Below are 15,826 nucleotides of genomic sequence, written 5' to 3' on the forward strand. Positions count from 1 at the left end.
AAATACTCTCCTTCGTTGGCCCTTAACAAACCTATTTGGATGCAAAGCAGCGTCCACGCAGAACAACACCAATTTCTAATTTCTTCTAACAACGAACCGATAACCGGACTCCCAAGGTGGGGTGATCCGCTCTGACGGTCACTGCTGTGGGCAGGGGAAGGTCCTGCTCCTCCCGTCCTTACTCCCCGACACACACACCCCCCCCACACACTTCCCACACACCAGCTCCGGGGCTTGTCTCACACCTCCACAAGCCAGTTTGTTGACAAAAGGTCGCCATCACGACAAACTTATCTACACAGCTGCAGAGACGCCGGCACTTCTTTATGGGAAGCACAGGGGATAGCTCCACCTGACGTGCTTCAAAGTTACACAAAAAATTCAGCGTTTTATATCCTTTTTCTGCAAAGTCATGGTCTTCAACATATTTTAACATAAGCATGCGTGTTATGCCCGCTATTAATTTTGACATTTACAATGACTGGTCCACCCTATTAACTAACTTCATTAGTATGCCTATACTAATATCATTATTGGTTATCTTACTGATCAAGATCTCTGATATACAAATTAGGATGGGGATCACGTGAGGGTCTTCACCTTAATATTCCTTAGTTTCTCTGGTTCCATCCCATAAGATAAGAAGACACGCCAAGAATGTGCACTTTCTTGTACCTGCCTCCCGCCTCCCTGTTCTGTTCTGGACAATTTCACAATTAGCTGCAGCTTTAGCTTTGACCTTCTTTGGAAGGCAGCAGTTGTTGTTTCTTAGCATAAGTGAGGTTTTGTATATTTCTTACTACAATGTAAACTAGTATCATTAATACATAGCGTTATTCTTTAAAGCAATTAAGTCATTCATTAAAACCAATTAAGTTATCAATCAAAAGTGATTATCTATTCAAAATCCAAACTTGATTATTACAAGTTCAACTCACCGCACCAGCACAAACACTAGTGAAAAAAAGGATTGATACGTTTAACTCATGAAACAAACAGAAACTCTCTCAATACAGAGCCGACTAACTACAAGAGACGGAGGAGGAGAGATGCAGTCTGCAAAAGGAGAGTAAATGCTCCCCCATCACCAATCTGCTCTTACATAACCTTTGCTGCGTATACAACAGCTGCCTTTACCTTCCTGTTTTCACCTAGAAAGCTCTAACTCCTAGGTTTGCCTAAAGTATGTCTTATTAGGCCGCTTCAATTTGCCACCTAGAACTTAGGTCAGTATTTACTTCTTTAGAAGTTTTCCCACACATTTTGATCCCCAATTTCACCAACAAGCGCTTACCAACACCCCATCTGCACGGGAAGCAGCCTCCAACACAACTACGATAAAGCAAACACGTGCCAGGCGCCACCGAACATTAAACAGGCAGTTGTCTTAAAACAGTCTTTTTCCCGATCGCTTTCGGCTCTGGGAATCGTCCCCCGGCAGCCACGAGAAAGGCAAAGGTTTTCCCCCGCCACACGGCGCTTGTCAGAACTAACGGAAGGTCTGCGGGAGCGACGCCCTTCCCACCGCAGGGACCCCGGCACGAAAGCCCACGGCCAGGCAGGCGGGGCTCGGCTGCCGCGGGGCAACCCCTCCGCGACAAAGCGGGGCCTCCGGAGCGGCCTGACCCGCCCGCTCCCGTGAAGCGCCGGCAAGGCCGCGGGACGCCACGAAGCTCCCGGCCTAGCCCAAACCAGGGGCCGCGCCCGCGCGTGCCCAGCGCGGAACCCGAACCCGAACCCAAACCCAAACCGGGGGCGCGGAGAGAAACCGGAGAGGGATCAACCAGCCGCCCGCAGCCCGGTCGCGCTTTCACTCGGTGCAGGGCGCCGGCAGGCGCGGGCAGCGGCCCGGGCGGGGGCAGCCGCTGGCCGAGGAGGCCCCGGGACCGGCCCTCTCCGCCTCGCTCCTGCTGCCGAGCGGCCGCCCGCCGTACCGCGAACGCGGCCGAGCGGCCGCCCGAGAGCCGGGGGAACCCCGCGGCGGCGACAAAGCCCCGCTCCCGCCGGCCCGGGCAGCCCCGGCGCCCGCCGCTGCCTCACCCACCATCTCGAACCGCCGCCTCTCCGCTCACTCACGGCTCCGCTCTGCAACGGCACCCGCGCGCGCACCGCACGCTCCGCCAATCATCGCGGAGCAGCGGCGATCGCGGAGCAGCGGCGGGCCGGGCGCCGTAGCGCGCGCCGTGCTCCGGCAGCACTTGTGCCCCGGCGGGGGCGGAGCCGAGAACCGGCGCTGTGGCCGGACGCCCCCTCCCCGCTGCCCCAGGGCCCGGCGGGGGGCGAGGCCCGGCCGCTCGTTGCCCTCGTGTGTGAGGGCCTTGACTTGAGGGATACAGGGGGGGGGAAAGAGTTGCCCCCCCAGCCGCCGGTGCGGCCCCCGGGAGAAGGGGAGGCGCTGCGCAGGGCTGGGCCGCTCACCTCCCGGCAGGCGCGCTGCAGCCCCAGGGACGGGGCTGCTGACCCCCTCGGAACCCCCTGCCTGCTGCGAGCCCCCGAATTCACGTCCCCCGGGGCACGGTGGCGGCTGCCCCCGCGGGTGAGACCCGCCTTCGGGAAGGGCCGGGGAGGCCCCGTGCTCTGGGGGCGGAATCAGTAACGTGCTCAAGAGCGGGGCCAAACGCCCCCCCAGCGGGTGCCGCACGGGCCCAAGAGCAGCACTGGGGTCTCTGCCCCTTCCCCCCGGACCCGCTCTCTGCTCGGACCGGACGGCGCTTCCCTCAGCACTGCGGCCCTGCCCGCAGAGAACCGACACCGGTTACAGAGAGCAGGTGGCTGCTGGGTAAACAGTAGAAAGATGACCTCATCAAGGGGTTTTCTTGGGGGTGTCCCCCCCCCCCCCCCGATACTCTGAAAACCGGGATTTGACAGACAGCAGCTAAACTCCCTGGCCTTTCCCATCTGGCAGGACTACTTTATGCCCAGAGAAAACAGCACATTTCTCCCACAAACCCCGTCATTTGTGCTCCAAAGCACGGAGGGAGCGACTCCAACCTGCCCCGCTGCGGGAAGAAAAGGCCGTTGTTACTGCGGGTGTTTCCTTGGCAGAGAAAAGCCTTCCTGGGGGCGGCGGCTGCTGCTGCCGCCGAAACTGCGTTACGGAGCCTCTGTGAAGGTCTGGCAAAGCGAGCGGAGCGACCCCCCTGCGCAGCCCTGCGGCCAGGGATGACCCTGGGCGGGGGAGGGGCAGCTGAGGGAACACTTGAACAAACTGGCCGCAAGGACGTCCCTGAGACCTGACGGGACGCACCCGTCAGCTGGGCGGTGCCCCTGTAAAGCTGATGTCCGTCACCTCGGACAGGTCATGGCAGGCGGGAGAGGTTCCTGCCGGCAGGAAGGAGTAACCCCCGCTTCTCCCTTCGTGCGGAGGATGAGGGGAGCTACGAGGCGGGTCAGTCTCGGCTGAGCTTTTGTTCCCTCCTTCCTGTCAGGCCTGGACAGAAGACACAAACTGTGCTCCCTGACCTTGCCTCTGTCTGTAACAACAGCTGTCGTCTGTCCTTACAGTGAGGCCCCTCGGTCTGGATCGCTCATAACATGTCCATTTTCTTTCAGCCACTGCACAATACCCCTCTTGCCTGTTCCTACTGATGTCCTTGGCAAAACTCCTTATTTAAGGAGGTGCACTTCAGATCCAAAAAACCCCGGGTCAGTCAAAGGTTTAAAGGAGATGGGAGGAGCCAGCTGCACCAACCCAGCACCAGCACGCTGTCCTAACCTCACCCAGGATCGCCAACGAGCTCTAGGCATGCCAGCACTCCCACAGGGCAAACACCACTGACAAAGGGGACCCCTGGGTGCTTGTGAAACCCTGCTCGTGGAGCGAAATCTCCCCGGAGGAATCCTGTTGTGCTGGTAAAGGAAGTGGATTTTGTCAACAGAAACAGTGCTGACACTCAGGCCTCTGCTGCCATGGCTGTGCTTGTCGGAGCTCTCCGACCCCGCACACCCCAGCTGCCCCAGCTTTTACTGCAGATTACACTGGTTCAAGGAGCTGCTCGAGCCCTGCTGACAGAATGGCAGCCTACACTGGTGTAACTACCTGTGCCAGACGTTCGTCCCCTACAGACGTAGCTACGCACGACAAGTGTTAAGATCAAAGACAGACGCCCCGTTCGTGAAGAGGAGCGCTGCCCAGCGAGAGCTCAGCCATCTCGGGCAGACGGAGCTGCTTGGGAGGGCGCTGGGGCGAACACAAGCTGGAGCAGCTTAAAAGAGCTGCTCTAAGATCCACAGAAGATGAGTTTCTACAAGCCCAGTTTTTGCAGCATTAATGCGTTATCACCCCCGCTCCTCTGCCAGAGCCTTATCTCGGAGCAGAGGCAGCACAAGAGAACACGGCCTCAGGCCTCAAGTGTCAACACCAACATTTTTCCTAGAGACTCCAAAACTGCCCTGGAGCCTGGAACAGCCCCGTACCTGCTGAGATCGCCCACAAATTCTTAGTCTGTCCCTCGGTGCAGAACTGGACAGTATCCCCTGTTCCTACTGCTGCTTGTAGTGTCGAAAGAGCAGGGCTGAACACGGGTTAATCACTTCTGCTGACAGATACACGAGCCGGGAGCGATCCCTCACCGGCACAAGGAGCCCTGACCAAAGCCCCAGTGACAAAACCACCGCTACCCGATCGAGGCTCCTTGACCGTCCAGCAGTTTCGCAGCTGGGGGCCGGGCCTCTTCGCTCCGGTGCGCTTGGGGAGAAATTCCTCCTCAGGCTGGTGAAACCCTTCCAGCACGAGCAGCCTGAGGCCAGAGCGTGAGAGGCTGAAGCACGAGCAGGCAGCCACGCTGCCCATCTCCGAGGGACACACGGGGCTGGGAAGGGAGCGGGCTGGCTGGGCCCCGCTCCCGGCTGGAGCCCTCAGCGGTGCTGAGCTCCCCCAGCGTGTGAAGGAAACGCAGCACAAGCCAACAGGCTCCGTTGTCAGCCTGGGCGATGACGCTCTGCACTCCGCGAAGGCTCTTCCGTACGAGCCAGAGCTGGGTCTGTCACACACGTGACAAACCCTCAGTGCAGACGTGTTGCACAGAGCGCTCTGCGGGCCCTTACGAGGCTCTTCCGAGGCTACAAAAATAACCCTTTATTGTTTTGGAGGAACCAGGTGACCTTTTTTTTGTCCTTAATGGCCATTAATAAAAAAATCACTAAAAGGAAGATACCAGATCAAATCGGCTACTGAATTGTGACCGTATGAGAGCTCCCACGGGCAGTCTCGAGGGCCTTACGGAGCCACAACACTTCTCTGTCCGAAACACGGAGGGGCAGGAAAACGCTCCAACACACGAGGCAATTATGAGGATATTGTGCACACACTTAGACTAAATCCTTGGTTAGAGAAAGCAACAGATGAGTAAAAATAGTCCTATTCTTTTGAAGAAAAACTCAATCAATTGTGAGAATAATTTAAATCTTCAGAAGGAACATACGAGAAAAACAGTCACTGATGGAACTGTTTAATTCGATATGGTCAGACTTTTTCAAAGTAACACAGAGTAAGACACAACTAGAGGGCAGGCAAGTTTCATATTTACAGTCATTCAGAAGTATTCAGCAGAGTTAACACTAATGCTCTATTATTTACCATTAAACATAACAAAACAAAAAAACAGTTGGGCAAAGAGAAAAAAAACAGACCAATTCAGTGTAATCACTCAGCTGGATTCTGCATGACAATCAGGAGGTAGTCGTTCTCTGGGGAAAAAAAAAAAACAACACAAAAAACTAACCATCGTTAGACTCTCATTGCTGGTATTTGTTCGCAGCAACAGTAAATGTCGCCGGTTTTCGTCTCTCACTGGCACACTGTGGGAACTGCAGAGCCCTGACATTCACCCTCGATAAGCAAAGCAGGCTTGGCCCGGCGGATCACCCGTCTGTGAGCCAGCCTCAGCACCGCGCGCTCCCCAGCTCCGCCTGTGCCTCGGAAATGGCTGGCACACGCGGGGACGGCACCCAAGCGGCTGGTGCGAGGCCGAGGCTTCCCAGAGAGAGTGCAGAGCCGGGTGCGGTGCCTGCAGCCGCGCCTGTGCCGGGGCAACGCTTCCTCCTCTCTTCCTCCTCCGCACGGGAACCAGGGGCTGCCTCCGCACAGACCCCAGGGCCTGTCTACGGCCTGCGGGGAGCAGCCTGCTGCCCGTGCAGCGCCCGCCTTGCCTCCCCGTCAGCACCACCTCACCGCGGGGCCGGCGCGGTCGGAGGGAGCAAAGCCGAGCTCCTGCACACGAGCGAGCTGCGCTCATCCCACCGCTTCCCGTCTCACAACTGGATGAAACGCCGAGGGCGCTTCCTTAAAGAAGGTTGTTGCTGCCGCTGCTGCATTCTACGACTCGCGACTACAGCTGCAACACGCTCTGGGAATCCCTCTGAACCGGAAAATCCATTAAGACTGTTTGGCTTGATCACTTAGTCTACCGCACTGAACTAAAACTGCTCTCAAAACATATTCCTTCCCAGCTCCTGCGGTCTTACACTGAAAACCACAAAGCAGGAGAGGCTGCAACACGCTCTCAAACACGATTTAACAGTTTCTACTCTGATCAACACAAAACGAGGGAAGTGATTTCCCCCAGTCACACATCACAACGCAAACTCAGGTCAAAGCTTCCAACTCTGAAGGAAGCACAACAGCTCCTGGAACAGAAGAGATTACACAGCGCACATGAAAGCAGCAGGCGGAACTCTTCTCTCAGGCTGACAGCGTCAGCCTCCCAAGAACAAACCCTGCTGGATTCCCCGCCGCCCGCGTTCACCCCGCGCGCTTTTACCCGGTGCCACCATGATTTCGTTTTTCTTGGAGCGGATCCGCAGGAACGTGAGGTCATTCTGGGGATCGATTTCTCGCACAGCGCTCCTGGCCATCATGCTGAGGCTGCGAACGATCTCCCCGTAATGACAGGCTGTGGCGTTGTCCATAGTACTTCTGATAGGAATACCTGTGAGGAACAGGGGACAGCACGGGTCAGCGACAACACCCCACAACTAACCCCGCCTCGGGCATCATCCGGTCCAACCGGGGTGGCTACTTCACCAGAGGAGATGTTGGCCCTGCACCAGGGATCAGCAGTGCTCTTCTTGAAGGCTTAAAAGAAGAACGTGAACACAAGTCAGATGTGGAGGGGCTAAGGTCTGGAACCACAGGGGTAGGTGAGAACTGCTCACCTCTAGTAGCATCAGTGCTTTACTTTTGCTTTTTCATTTATTTGTTTATTTATGAGATTTATAAATAGAAATAAATAATAACAAAAATAGAACCATAGAGTGGTTTGGGTTGGAAGGGACCTTAAAGATCATCTAGTTCCCACCCCCCTGCCCTGGGCAGGGACACCTCCCACCAGACCAGGTTCCTCCAAGCCCCATCCAGCCTGGCCTTGAGCACTGCCAGGGAGGGGTGACGCCGAGAAACATTCTTTATTACAGGGGTGTCCTGGTTTGGGCTGAACCAGAACTAATTCTGGTTTAGTGCTTTCACTTTTCAGTCAAGCCTCCTCTAACTAACGGCACTTTCTGAAGCAGCAGCATGTTTTTCCAGACAGTGACTGCTCCCAGCAGTGACAGCCCCGATGGTCACAGTCCGGACCAAGGAATGGGATGCAGAGGGGCCCTGGCTTAGACTTGTTCTTACAGCGACCAAGGTCACTGCTGAGTCTTGTACCCCGTGTTGGGGTGGGGGAGTGAAAAGGGTCACAAGCACGAAAAAGGCCGCCCCTGCAGGGAGGAGCGAACCGGACAGGTGACCCAAACCTGACCCACAGAGTGTTCCATCCCATAGACGTCATGGTCAGTGTCAAGCTGAGGGATCACGAGGGTCAATCTCTCTTCTGTGATGGCGACATCTGAAGAGGACTCTGTCCGTCGATCCCGACCCATGTGTCCCTGAATCCAGGGCCTGAGTCCAGCTCCTGCAGCCCGTCCCTGTCTGCTGCCCAGTCCAGCCTGGGACTGCCCCAGTGCCAGCCCTGCAGCCCCAGCGGTGACGTATCGTCATCAGGGTGGGGGGAGCTGGGGTCGGTATTGCTGTTGTATCTATTTGTATCTATTTGTACATATTGTACATATTTCATTATTTCCTTATTCTTATCTGTTCTTTTATGGACACTGTTTCATTAAAGCTGTTGGAGTTTTCTTTTCCAAACTGTAAAGTCTCTCTCCCTTGTTCTCTTTCCTTTTCCCTTCTGGGAGGGGAGAGGGGTTAATAGAGAGCGTCTGTCATTCATCAGCGGCCGGCCCAGCCTCAACCCATGACAGAGGGGGCAGCCACAGCTGCTCTCAGCAGCCTATGCCAGTGCCTCACCACCCTCAGAGTGCACAATTTCTTCCTTGTATCTAATCTAAATCTATCCTTTTTCAGCTTAAAACCATTACCCTGGTGGGGAGAGAGGAACAGCAAGGTTTCAACGTCACGACCAAATACTGGCATGCTCCAGGTGGATGTTCAAATAAGCGCAGCTTCAGCCTGGGGAGCACAACCTGTTATTCACTATCGTGAAAAAGGAGCAGGAACACAAGCTGCATACAAGTACACAGGGATCTGACAGTCAATATATTCATATATAGCTACTATCTGTCATCCTTTCTAAGGATTATTTCTGGGACACGTTCAATTTAAATTATTAATTGCGCAATTTTAAGAAGCTGGGCCGCTCCCAGTGTACTTGGAGTGCTCTGAGCAAGCCTGCTCGGTACGACCCTTCAGTAACTCCAAAAGAGACAACAAGCGTACGGGGCTCATGAGGCCGTGAGCACGAGACAGCTGCCGAGCTACCCGGGTCTGCCAGGACAGCAGCGCTCTGGACACGCACAGCAGCGACATTCCAGAGGTCCTGAGAGCTTTTAGTGCTACTGAGAGAGGCTGTGACAGGACACTCAAACGCTGGCGTAACTCAAACATTTCTCAGCCTTTGCAACTAATTTTAATTCACTTCCTAAAACAATAAAGTGAGCTTGCAGAAAAGCAGACATGGGGATCCAGCTTCCTCCTGTAGCCTAACTACTGTCTGTCTGCCTGGGCTACAGGAGAACCTTGGCTACAGGCAGACCGTAACCGCGAGCAGTACAGTCAGCGGCCGTGAAAGCGCGTGTTCGGACCGAGTTTTACCTCGGAAAACCGAGACAGACACAGTACCTTCAGGATTAAGAACAATCATTCCTTGCACTCCTTTTTGGCTCTGAATTCGCTTCAGTGTTTCTTCCACCTCAGCCTGCAGAGAAAGCACAAGGCAACAGGAGTCTGCAGCTGCTCCTCGCCCGCCGCCCGGCTTTGTAACGGCGTGTCTGAGAATGAAGCGGCCCAAAGGGGACTCAGACAGACACCGCCCACACCGCTCTGCACAGCGAGGGCTGTGCGCTTCCGTGCTGCCTTTTCCCCGTGACCTTTTCAGTTGTTTTCCGCCTGTCTTCGCTCTGCACTCACTCGTGATGACACCCTCGTGGAAACACGGACCTCCCCTCTGATCTTTCCCTCTCTTCTCCTCCCAACCCTCCCGCAACCTCCCGCACCAGATCCTCACTGTAGGCTTGAACTGGAAGGCTGCTCAGTCAGACTGCGACAGTTCAGGCGTCAAGCAACAATCGTGTATGAAAATACACATCGAATTTATCAAAAAAGCAGAAAAAGACACATTCGGGGTGCAAGGCCACCTTCCCTCTTAGCAAATGAACGCTAAGAGCAATTACAAATAAGAAAAGTGAGGGGGAAAATCATAAATAAACGCTATTTATTTATAATTATCATTTGTGCTGGGAAAGCTACAAGATTATAACCACTAACAATAATTTACAACTTGGCAAAGTCAACCTAAAAAAAAAAAAAAAAAGAAGGAAAGCAGAAACAAAAGGCTGAGGCAGCAGTGCCTTTGCCTTCTCTGGAAACACCCCCACCGGCTTCAGAAGAGCTTTCAAGCCCTCCTGCACGACCGCCACTGCCACAAGGCACCCATCGATGCTCAACCACGGGTGCTCTACCAGGGTGACAGCACCCCAGCACCTGAGCTGGCCTCCGCACGGGGACTGTCTGGCGCTGTCTATCCCTGCTCAAGGACCCGCGGCAGCTTTCAGATCCCGCAAGCCCGAGCTCTGCAGAAACGGTCCGGGAGGGCAGACGGGACTCCCCTGAGCTCGGGAAGGGCAGACCGGCAGGGGGAGTCCGGCCAAGCCGGCTGTGCTCCCCAGGCACCGTGGGCGACCCCTCCGCTCCCACCCCGCAGCAGACGGGCACAGCCACGTTCTGAGCCCGGGTCCCCGGGGAGAGCACTTGTCCTACAAACCACCGTGGCCTCAGCCTCAGGACTGCAAACTTTGTGCAGAGAGCTGTCAGCAGCGCCCCAAGCAGCTTGGAGCGACACCGACTGCTGCTGCTAGGAGATGGTTTTCCCGCCTTACCCAGCACAGAAGAATTCAGTCTTTCCAACAGCGCTCTTGATTATTTCTGAATGCTGGAATATTTTCAAATGGAAGACGAGGCAAGTGAAATAAAGGACAAACTACAGCGTGTACAAATGCTGAGACAAGTCTGGCGGCAAACTGTTAAGTCTGAAATAACCTCCCGACTTGTTACCGGCAGCATTGAAGTCCTGACTCGGTAAATACTCTCCTTCGTTGGCCCTTAACAAACCTATTTGGATGCAAAGCAGCGTCCACGCAGAACAACACCAATTTCTAATTTCTTCTAACAACGAACCGATAACCGGACTCCCAAGGTGGGGTGATCCGCTCTGACGGTCACTGCTGTGGGCAGGGGAAGGTCCTGCTCCTCCCGTCCTTACTCCCCGACACACACACCCCCCCCACACACTTCCCACACACCAGCTCCGGGGCTTGTCTCACACCTCCACAAGCCAGTTTGTTGACAAAAGGTCGCCATCACGACAAACTTATCTACACAGCTGCAGAGACGCCGGCACTTCTTTATGGGAAGCACAGGGGATAGCTCCACCTGACGTGCTTCAAAGTTACACAAAAAATTCAGCGTTTTATATCCTTTTTCTGCAAAGTCATGGTCTTCAACATATTTTAACATAAGCATGCGTGTTATGCCCGCTATTAATTTTGACATTTACAATGACTGGTCCACCCTATTAACTAACTTCATTAGTATGCCTATACTAATATCATTATTGGTTATCTTACTGATCAAGATCTCTGATATACAAATTAGGATGGGGATCACGTGAGGGTCTTCACCTTAATATTCCTTAGTTTCTCTGGTTCCATCCCATAAGATAAGAAGACACGCCAAGAATGTGCACTTTCTTGTACCTGCCTCCCGCCTCCCTGTTCTGTTCTGGACAATTTCACAATTAGCTGCAGCTTTAGCTTTGACCTTCTTTGGAAGGCAGCAGTTGTTGTTTCTTAGCATAAGTGAGGTTTTGTATATTTCTTACTACAATGTAAACTAGTATCATTAATACATAGCGTTATTCTTTAAAGCAATTAAGTCATTCATTAAAACCAATTAAGTTATCAATCAAAAGTGATTATCTATTCAAAATCCAAACTTGATTATTACAAGTTCAACTCACCGCACCAGCACAAACACTAGTGAAAAAAAGGATTGATACGTTTAACTCATGAAACAAACAGAAACTCTCTCAATACAGAGCCGACTAACTACAAGAGACGGAGGAGGAGAGATGCAGTCTGCAAAAGGAGAGTAAATGCTCCCCCATCACCAATCTGCTCTTACATAACCTTTGCTGCGTATACAACAGCTGCCTTTACCTTCCTGTTTTCACCTAGAAAGCTCTAACTCCTAGGTTTGCCTAAAGTATGTCTTATTAGGCCGCTTCAATTTGCCACCTAGAACTTAGGTCAGTATTTACTTCTTTAGAAGTTTTCCCACACATTTTGATCCCCAATTTCACCAACAAGCGCTTACCAACACCCCATCTGCACGGGAAGCAGCCTCCAACACAACTACGATAAAGCAAACACGTGCCAGGCGCCACCGAACATTAAACAGGCAGTTGTCTTAAAACAGTCTTTTTCCCGATCGCTTTCGGCTCTGGGAATCGTCCCCCGGCAGCCACGAGAAAGGCAAAGGTTTTCCCCCGCCACACGGCGCTTGTCAGAACTAACGGAAGGTCTGCGGGAGCGACGCCCTTCCCACCGCAGGGACCCCGGCACGAAAGCCCACGGCCAGGCAGGCGGGGCTCGGCTGCCGCGGGGCAACCCCTCCGCGACAAAGCGGGGCCTCCGGAGCGGCCTGACCCGCCCGCTCCCGTGAAGCGCCGGCAAGGCCGCGGGACGCCACGAAGCTCCCGGCCTAGCCCAAACCAGGGGCCGCGCCCGCGCGTGCCCAGCGCGGAACCCGAACCCGAACCCAAACCCAAACCGGGGGCGCGGAGAGAAACCGGAGAGGGATCAACCAGCCGCCCGCAGCCCGGTCGCGCTTTCACTCGGTGCAGGGCGCCGGCAGGCGCGGGCAGCGGCCCGGGCGGGGGCAGCCGCTGGCCGAGGAGGCCCCGGGACCGGCCCTCTCCGCCTCGCTCCTGCTGCCGAGCGGCCGCCCGCCGTACCGCGAACGCGGCCGAGCGGCCGCCCGAGAGCCGGGGGAACCCCGCGGCGGCGACAAAGCCCCGCTCCCGCCGGCCCGGGCAGCCCCGGCGCCCGCCGCTGCCTCACCCACCATCTCGAACCGCCGCCTCTCCGCTCACTCACGGCTCCGCTCTGCAACGGCACCCGCGCGCGCACCGCACGCTCCGCCAATCATCGCGGAGCAGCGGCGATCGCGGAGCAGCGGCGGGCCGGGCGCCGTAGCGCGCGCCGTGCTCCGGCAGCACTTGTGCCCCGGCGGGGGCGGAGCCGAGAACCGGCGCTGTGGCCGGACGCCCCCTCCCCGCTGCCCCAGGGCCCGGCGGGGGGCGAGGCCCGGCCGCTCGTTGCCCTCGTGTGTGAGGGCCTTGACTTGAGGGATACAGGGGGGGGGAAAGAGTTGCCCCCCCAGCCGCCGGTGCGGCCCCCGGGAGAAGGGGAGGCGCTGCGCAGGGCTGGGCCGCTCACCTCCCGGCAGGCGCGCTGCAGCCCCAGGGACGGGGCTGCTGACCCCCTCGGAACCCCCTGCCTGCTGCGAGCCCCCGAATTCACGTCCCCCGGGGCACGGTGGCGGCTGCCCCCGCGGGTGAGACCCGCCTTCGGGAAGGGCCGGGGAGGCCCCGTGCTCTGGGGGCGGAATCAGTAACGTGCTCAAGAGCGGGGCCAAACGCCCCCCCAGCGGGTGCCGCACGGGCCCAAGAGCAGCACTGGGGTCTCTGCCCCTTCCCCCCGGACCCGCTCTCTGCTCGGACCGGACGGCGCTTCCCTCAGCACTGCGGCCCTGCCCGCAGAGAACCGACACCGGTTACAGAGAGCAGGTGGCTGCTGGGTAAACAGTAGAAAGATGACCTCATCAAGGGGTTTTCTTGGGGGTGTCCCCCCCCCCCCCCCGATACTCTGAAAACCGGGATTTGACAGACAGCAGCTAAACTCCCTGGCCTTTCCCATCTGGCAGGACTACTTTATGCCCAGAGAAAACAGCACATTTCTCCCACAAACCCCGTCATTTGTGCTCCAAAGCACGGAGGGAGCGACTCCAACCTGCCCCGCTGCGGGAAGAAAAGGCCGTTGTTACTGCGGGTGTTTCCTTGGCAGAGAAAAGCCTTCCTGGGGGCGGCGGCTGCTGCTGCCGCCGAAACTGCGTTACGGAGCCTCTGTGAAGGTCTGGCAAAGCGAGCGGAGCGACCCCCCTGCGCAGCCCTGCGGCCAGGGATGACCCTGGGCGGGGGAGGGGCAGCTGAGGGAACACTTGAACAAACTGGCCGCAAGGACGTCCCTGAGACCTGACGGGACGCACCCGTCAGCTGGGCGGTGCCCCTGTAAAGCTGATGTCCGTCACCTCGGACAGGTCATGGCAGGCGGGAGAGGTTCCTGCCGGCAGGAAGGAGTAACCCCCGCTTCTCCCTTCGTGCGGAGGATGAGGGGAGCTACGAGGCGGGTCAGTCTCGGCTGAGCTTTTGTTCCCTCCTTCCTGTCAGGCCTGGACAGAAGACACAAACTGTGCTCCCTGACCTTGCCTCTGTCTGTAACAACAGCTGTCGTCTGTCCTTACAGTGAGGCCCCTCGGTCTGGATCGCTCATAACATGTCCATTTTCTTTCAGCCACTGCACAATACCCCTCTTGCCTGTTCCTACTGATGTCCTTGGCAAAACTCCTTATTTAAGGAGGTGCACTTCAGATCCAAAAAACCCCGGGTCAGTCAAAGGTTTAAAGGAGATGGGAGGAGCCAGCTGCACCAACCCAGCACCAGCACGCTGTCCTAACCTCACCCAGGATCGCCAACGAGCTCTAGGCATGCCAGCACTCCCACAGGGCAAACACCACTGACAAAGGGGACCCCTGGGTGCTTGTGAAACCCTGCTCGTGGAGCGAAATCTCCCCGGAGGAATCCTGTTGTGCTGGTAAAGGAAGTGGATTTTGTCAACAGAAACAGTGCTGACACTCAGGCCTCTGCTGCCATGGCTGTGCTTGTCGGAGCTCTCCGACCCCGCACACCCCAGCTGCCCCAGCTTTTACTGCAGATTACACTGGTTCAAGGAGCTGCTCGAGCCCTGCTGACAGAATGGCAGCCTACACTGGTGTAACTACCTGTGCCAGACGTTCGTCCCCTACAGACGTAGCTACGCACGACAAGTGTTAAGATCAAAGACAGACGCCCCGTTCGTGAAGAGGAGCGCTGCCCAGCGAGAGCTCAGCCATCTCGGGCAGACGGAGCTGCTTGGGAGGGCGCTGGGGCGAACACAAGCTGGAGCAGCTTAAAAGAGCTGCTCTAAGATCCACAGAAGATGAGTTTCTACAAGCCCAGTTTTTGCAGCATTAATGCGTTATCACCCCCGCTCCTCTGCCAGAGCCTTATCTCGGAGCAGAGGCAGCACAAGAGAACACGGCCTCAGGCCTCAAGTGTCAACACCAACATTTTTCCTAGAGACTCCAAAACTGCCCTGGAGCCTGGAACAGCCCCGTACCTGCTGAGATCGCCCACAAATTCTTAGTCTGTCCCTCGGTGCAGAACTGGACAGTATCCCCTGTTCCTACTGCTGCTTGTAGTGTCGAAAGAGCAGGGCTGAACACGGGTTAATCACTTCTGCTGACAGATACACGAGCCGGGAGCGATCCCTCACCGGCACAAGGAGCCCTGACCAAAGCCCCAGTGACAAAACCACCGCTACCCGATCGAGGCTCCTTGACCGTCCGGCAGTTTTGCAGCTGGGGGCCGGGCCTCTTCGCTCCGGTGCGCTTGGGGAGAAATTCCTCCTCAGGCTGGTGAAACCCTTCCAGCACGAGCAGCCTGAGGCCAGAGCGTGAGAGGCTGAAGCACGAGCAGGCAGCCACGCTGCCCATCTCCGAGGGACACACGGGGCTGGGAAGGGAGCGGGCTGGCTGGGCCCCGCTCCCGGCTGGAGCCCTCAGCGGTGCTGAGCTCCCCCAGCGTGTGAAGGAAACGCAGCACAAGCCAACAGGCTCCGTTGTCAGCCTGGGCGATGACGCTCTGCACTCCGCGAAGGCTCTTCCGTACGAGCCAGAGCTGGGTCTGTCACACACGTGACAAATCCTCAGTGCAGACGTGTTGCACAGAGCGCTCTGCGGGCCCTTACGAGGCTCTTCCGAGGCTACAAAAATAACCCTTTATTGTTTTGGAGGAACCAGGTGACCTTTTTTTTGTCCTTAATGGCCATTAATAAAAAAATCACTAAAAGGAAGATACCAGATCAAATCGGCTACTGAATTGTGACCGTATGAGAGCTCCCACGGGCAGTCTCGAGGGCCTTACGGAGCCACAACACTTCTCTGTCCGAAACA

At 56.3% G+C, this 15,826-nt stretch overlaps 1 protein-coding gene across 6 annotated transcripts in view; it reads right to left on the reverse strand.

Moving 5' to 3' along the window:
* LOC147414207 (dynein light chain roadblock-type 1-like) overlaps positions 1–12,683 on the reverse strand; it is a 28,400-nt gene extending 15,717 nt beyond the window's left edge. For 3 of the 6 annotated variants that reach the window (XM_086474972.1, XM_086474970.1, XM_086474966.1), the window contains exon 1: positions 2,045–2,108. In XM_086474972.1, coding sequence (XP_086331098.1) covers positions 2,045–2,047 — 3 coding nt within the window. In that variant the 5' untranslated portion in view covers positions 2,048–2,108. Of the gene's footprint in view, positions 1–2,044; positions 2,109–5,434; positions 5,689–6,386; positions 6,930–9,118; positions 9,195–12,619 lie in introns of those variants that run through there. The other 3 variants (XM_086474971.1, XM_086474973.1, XM_086474967.1) reach the window with 3 other exon arrangements.
* Between the last annotated feature and the right edge of the window lie 3,143 nt (positions 12,684–15,826).

The sequence above is a fragment of the Leptosomus discolor genome, chromosome 17 (genome assembly GCF_034619465.1).
Source record: "Leptosomus discolor isolate bLepDis1 chromosome 17, bLepDis1.hap2, whole genome shotgun sequence".
Classification (NCBI taxonomy): Eukaryota; Metazoa; Chordata; class Aves; order Leptosomiformes; family Leptosomidae; genus Leptosomus; species Leptosomus discolor.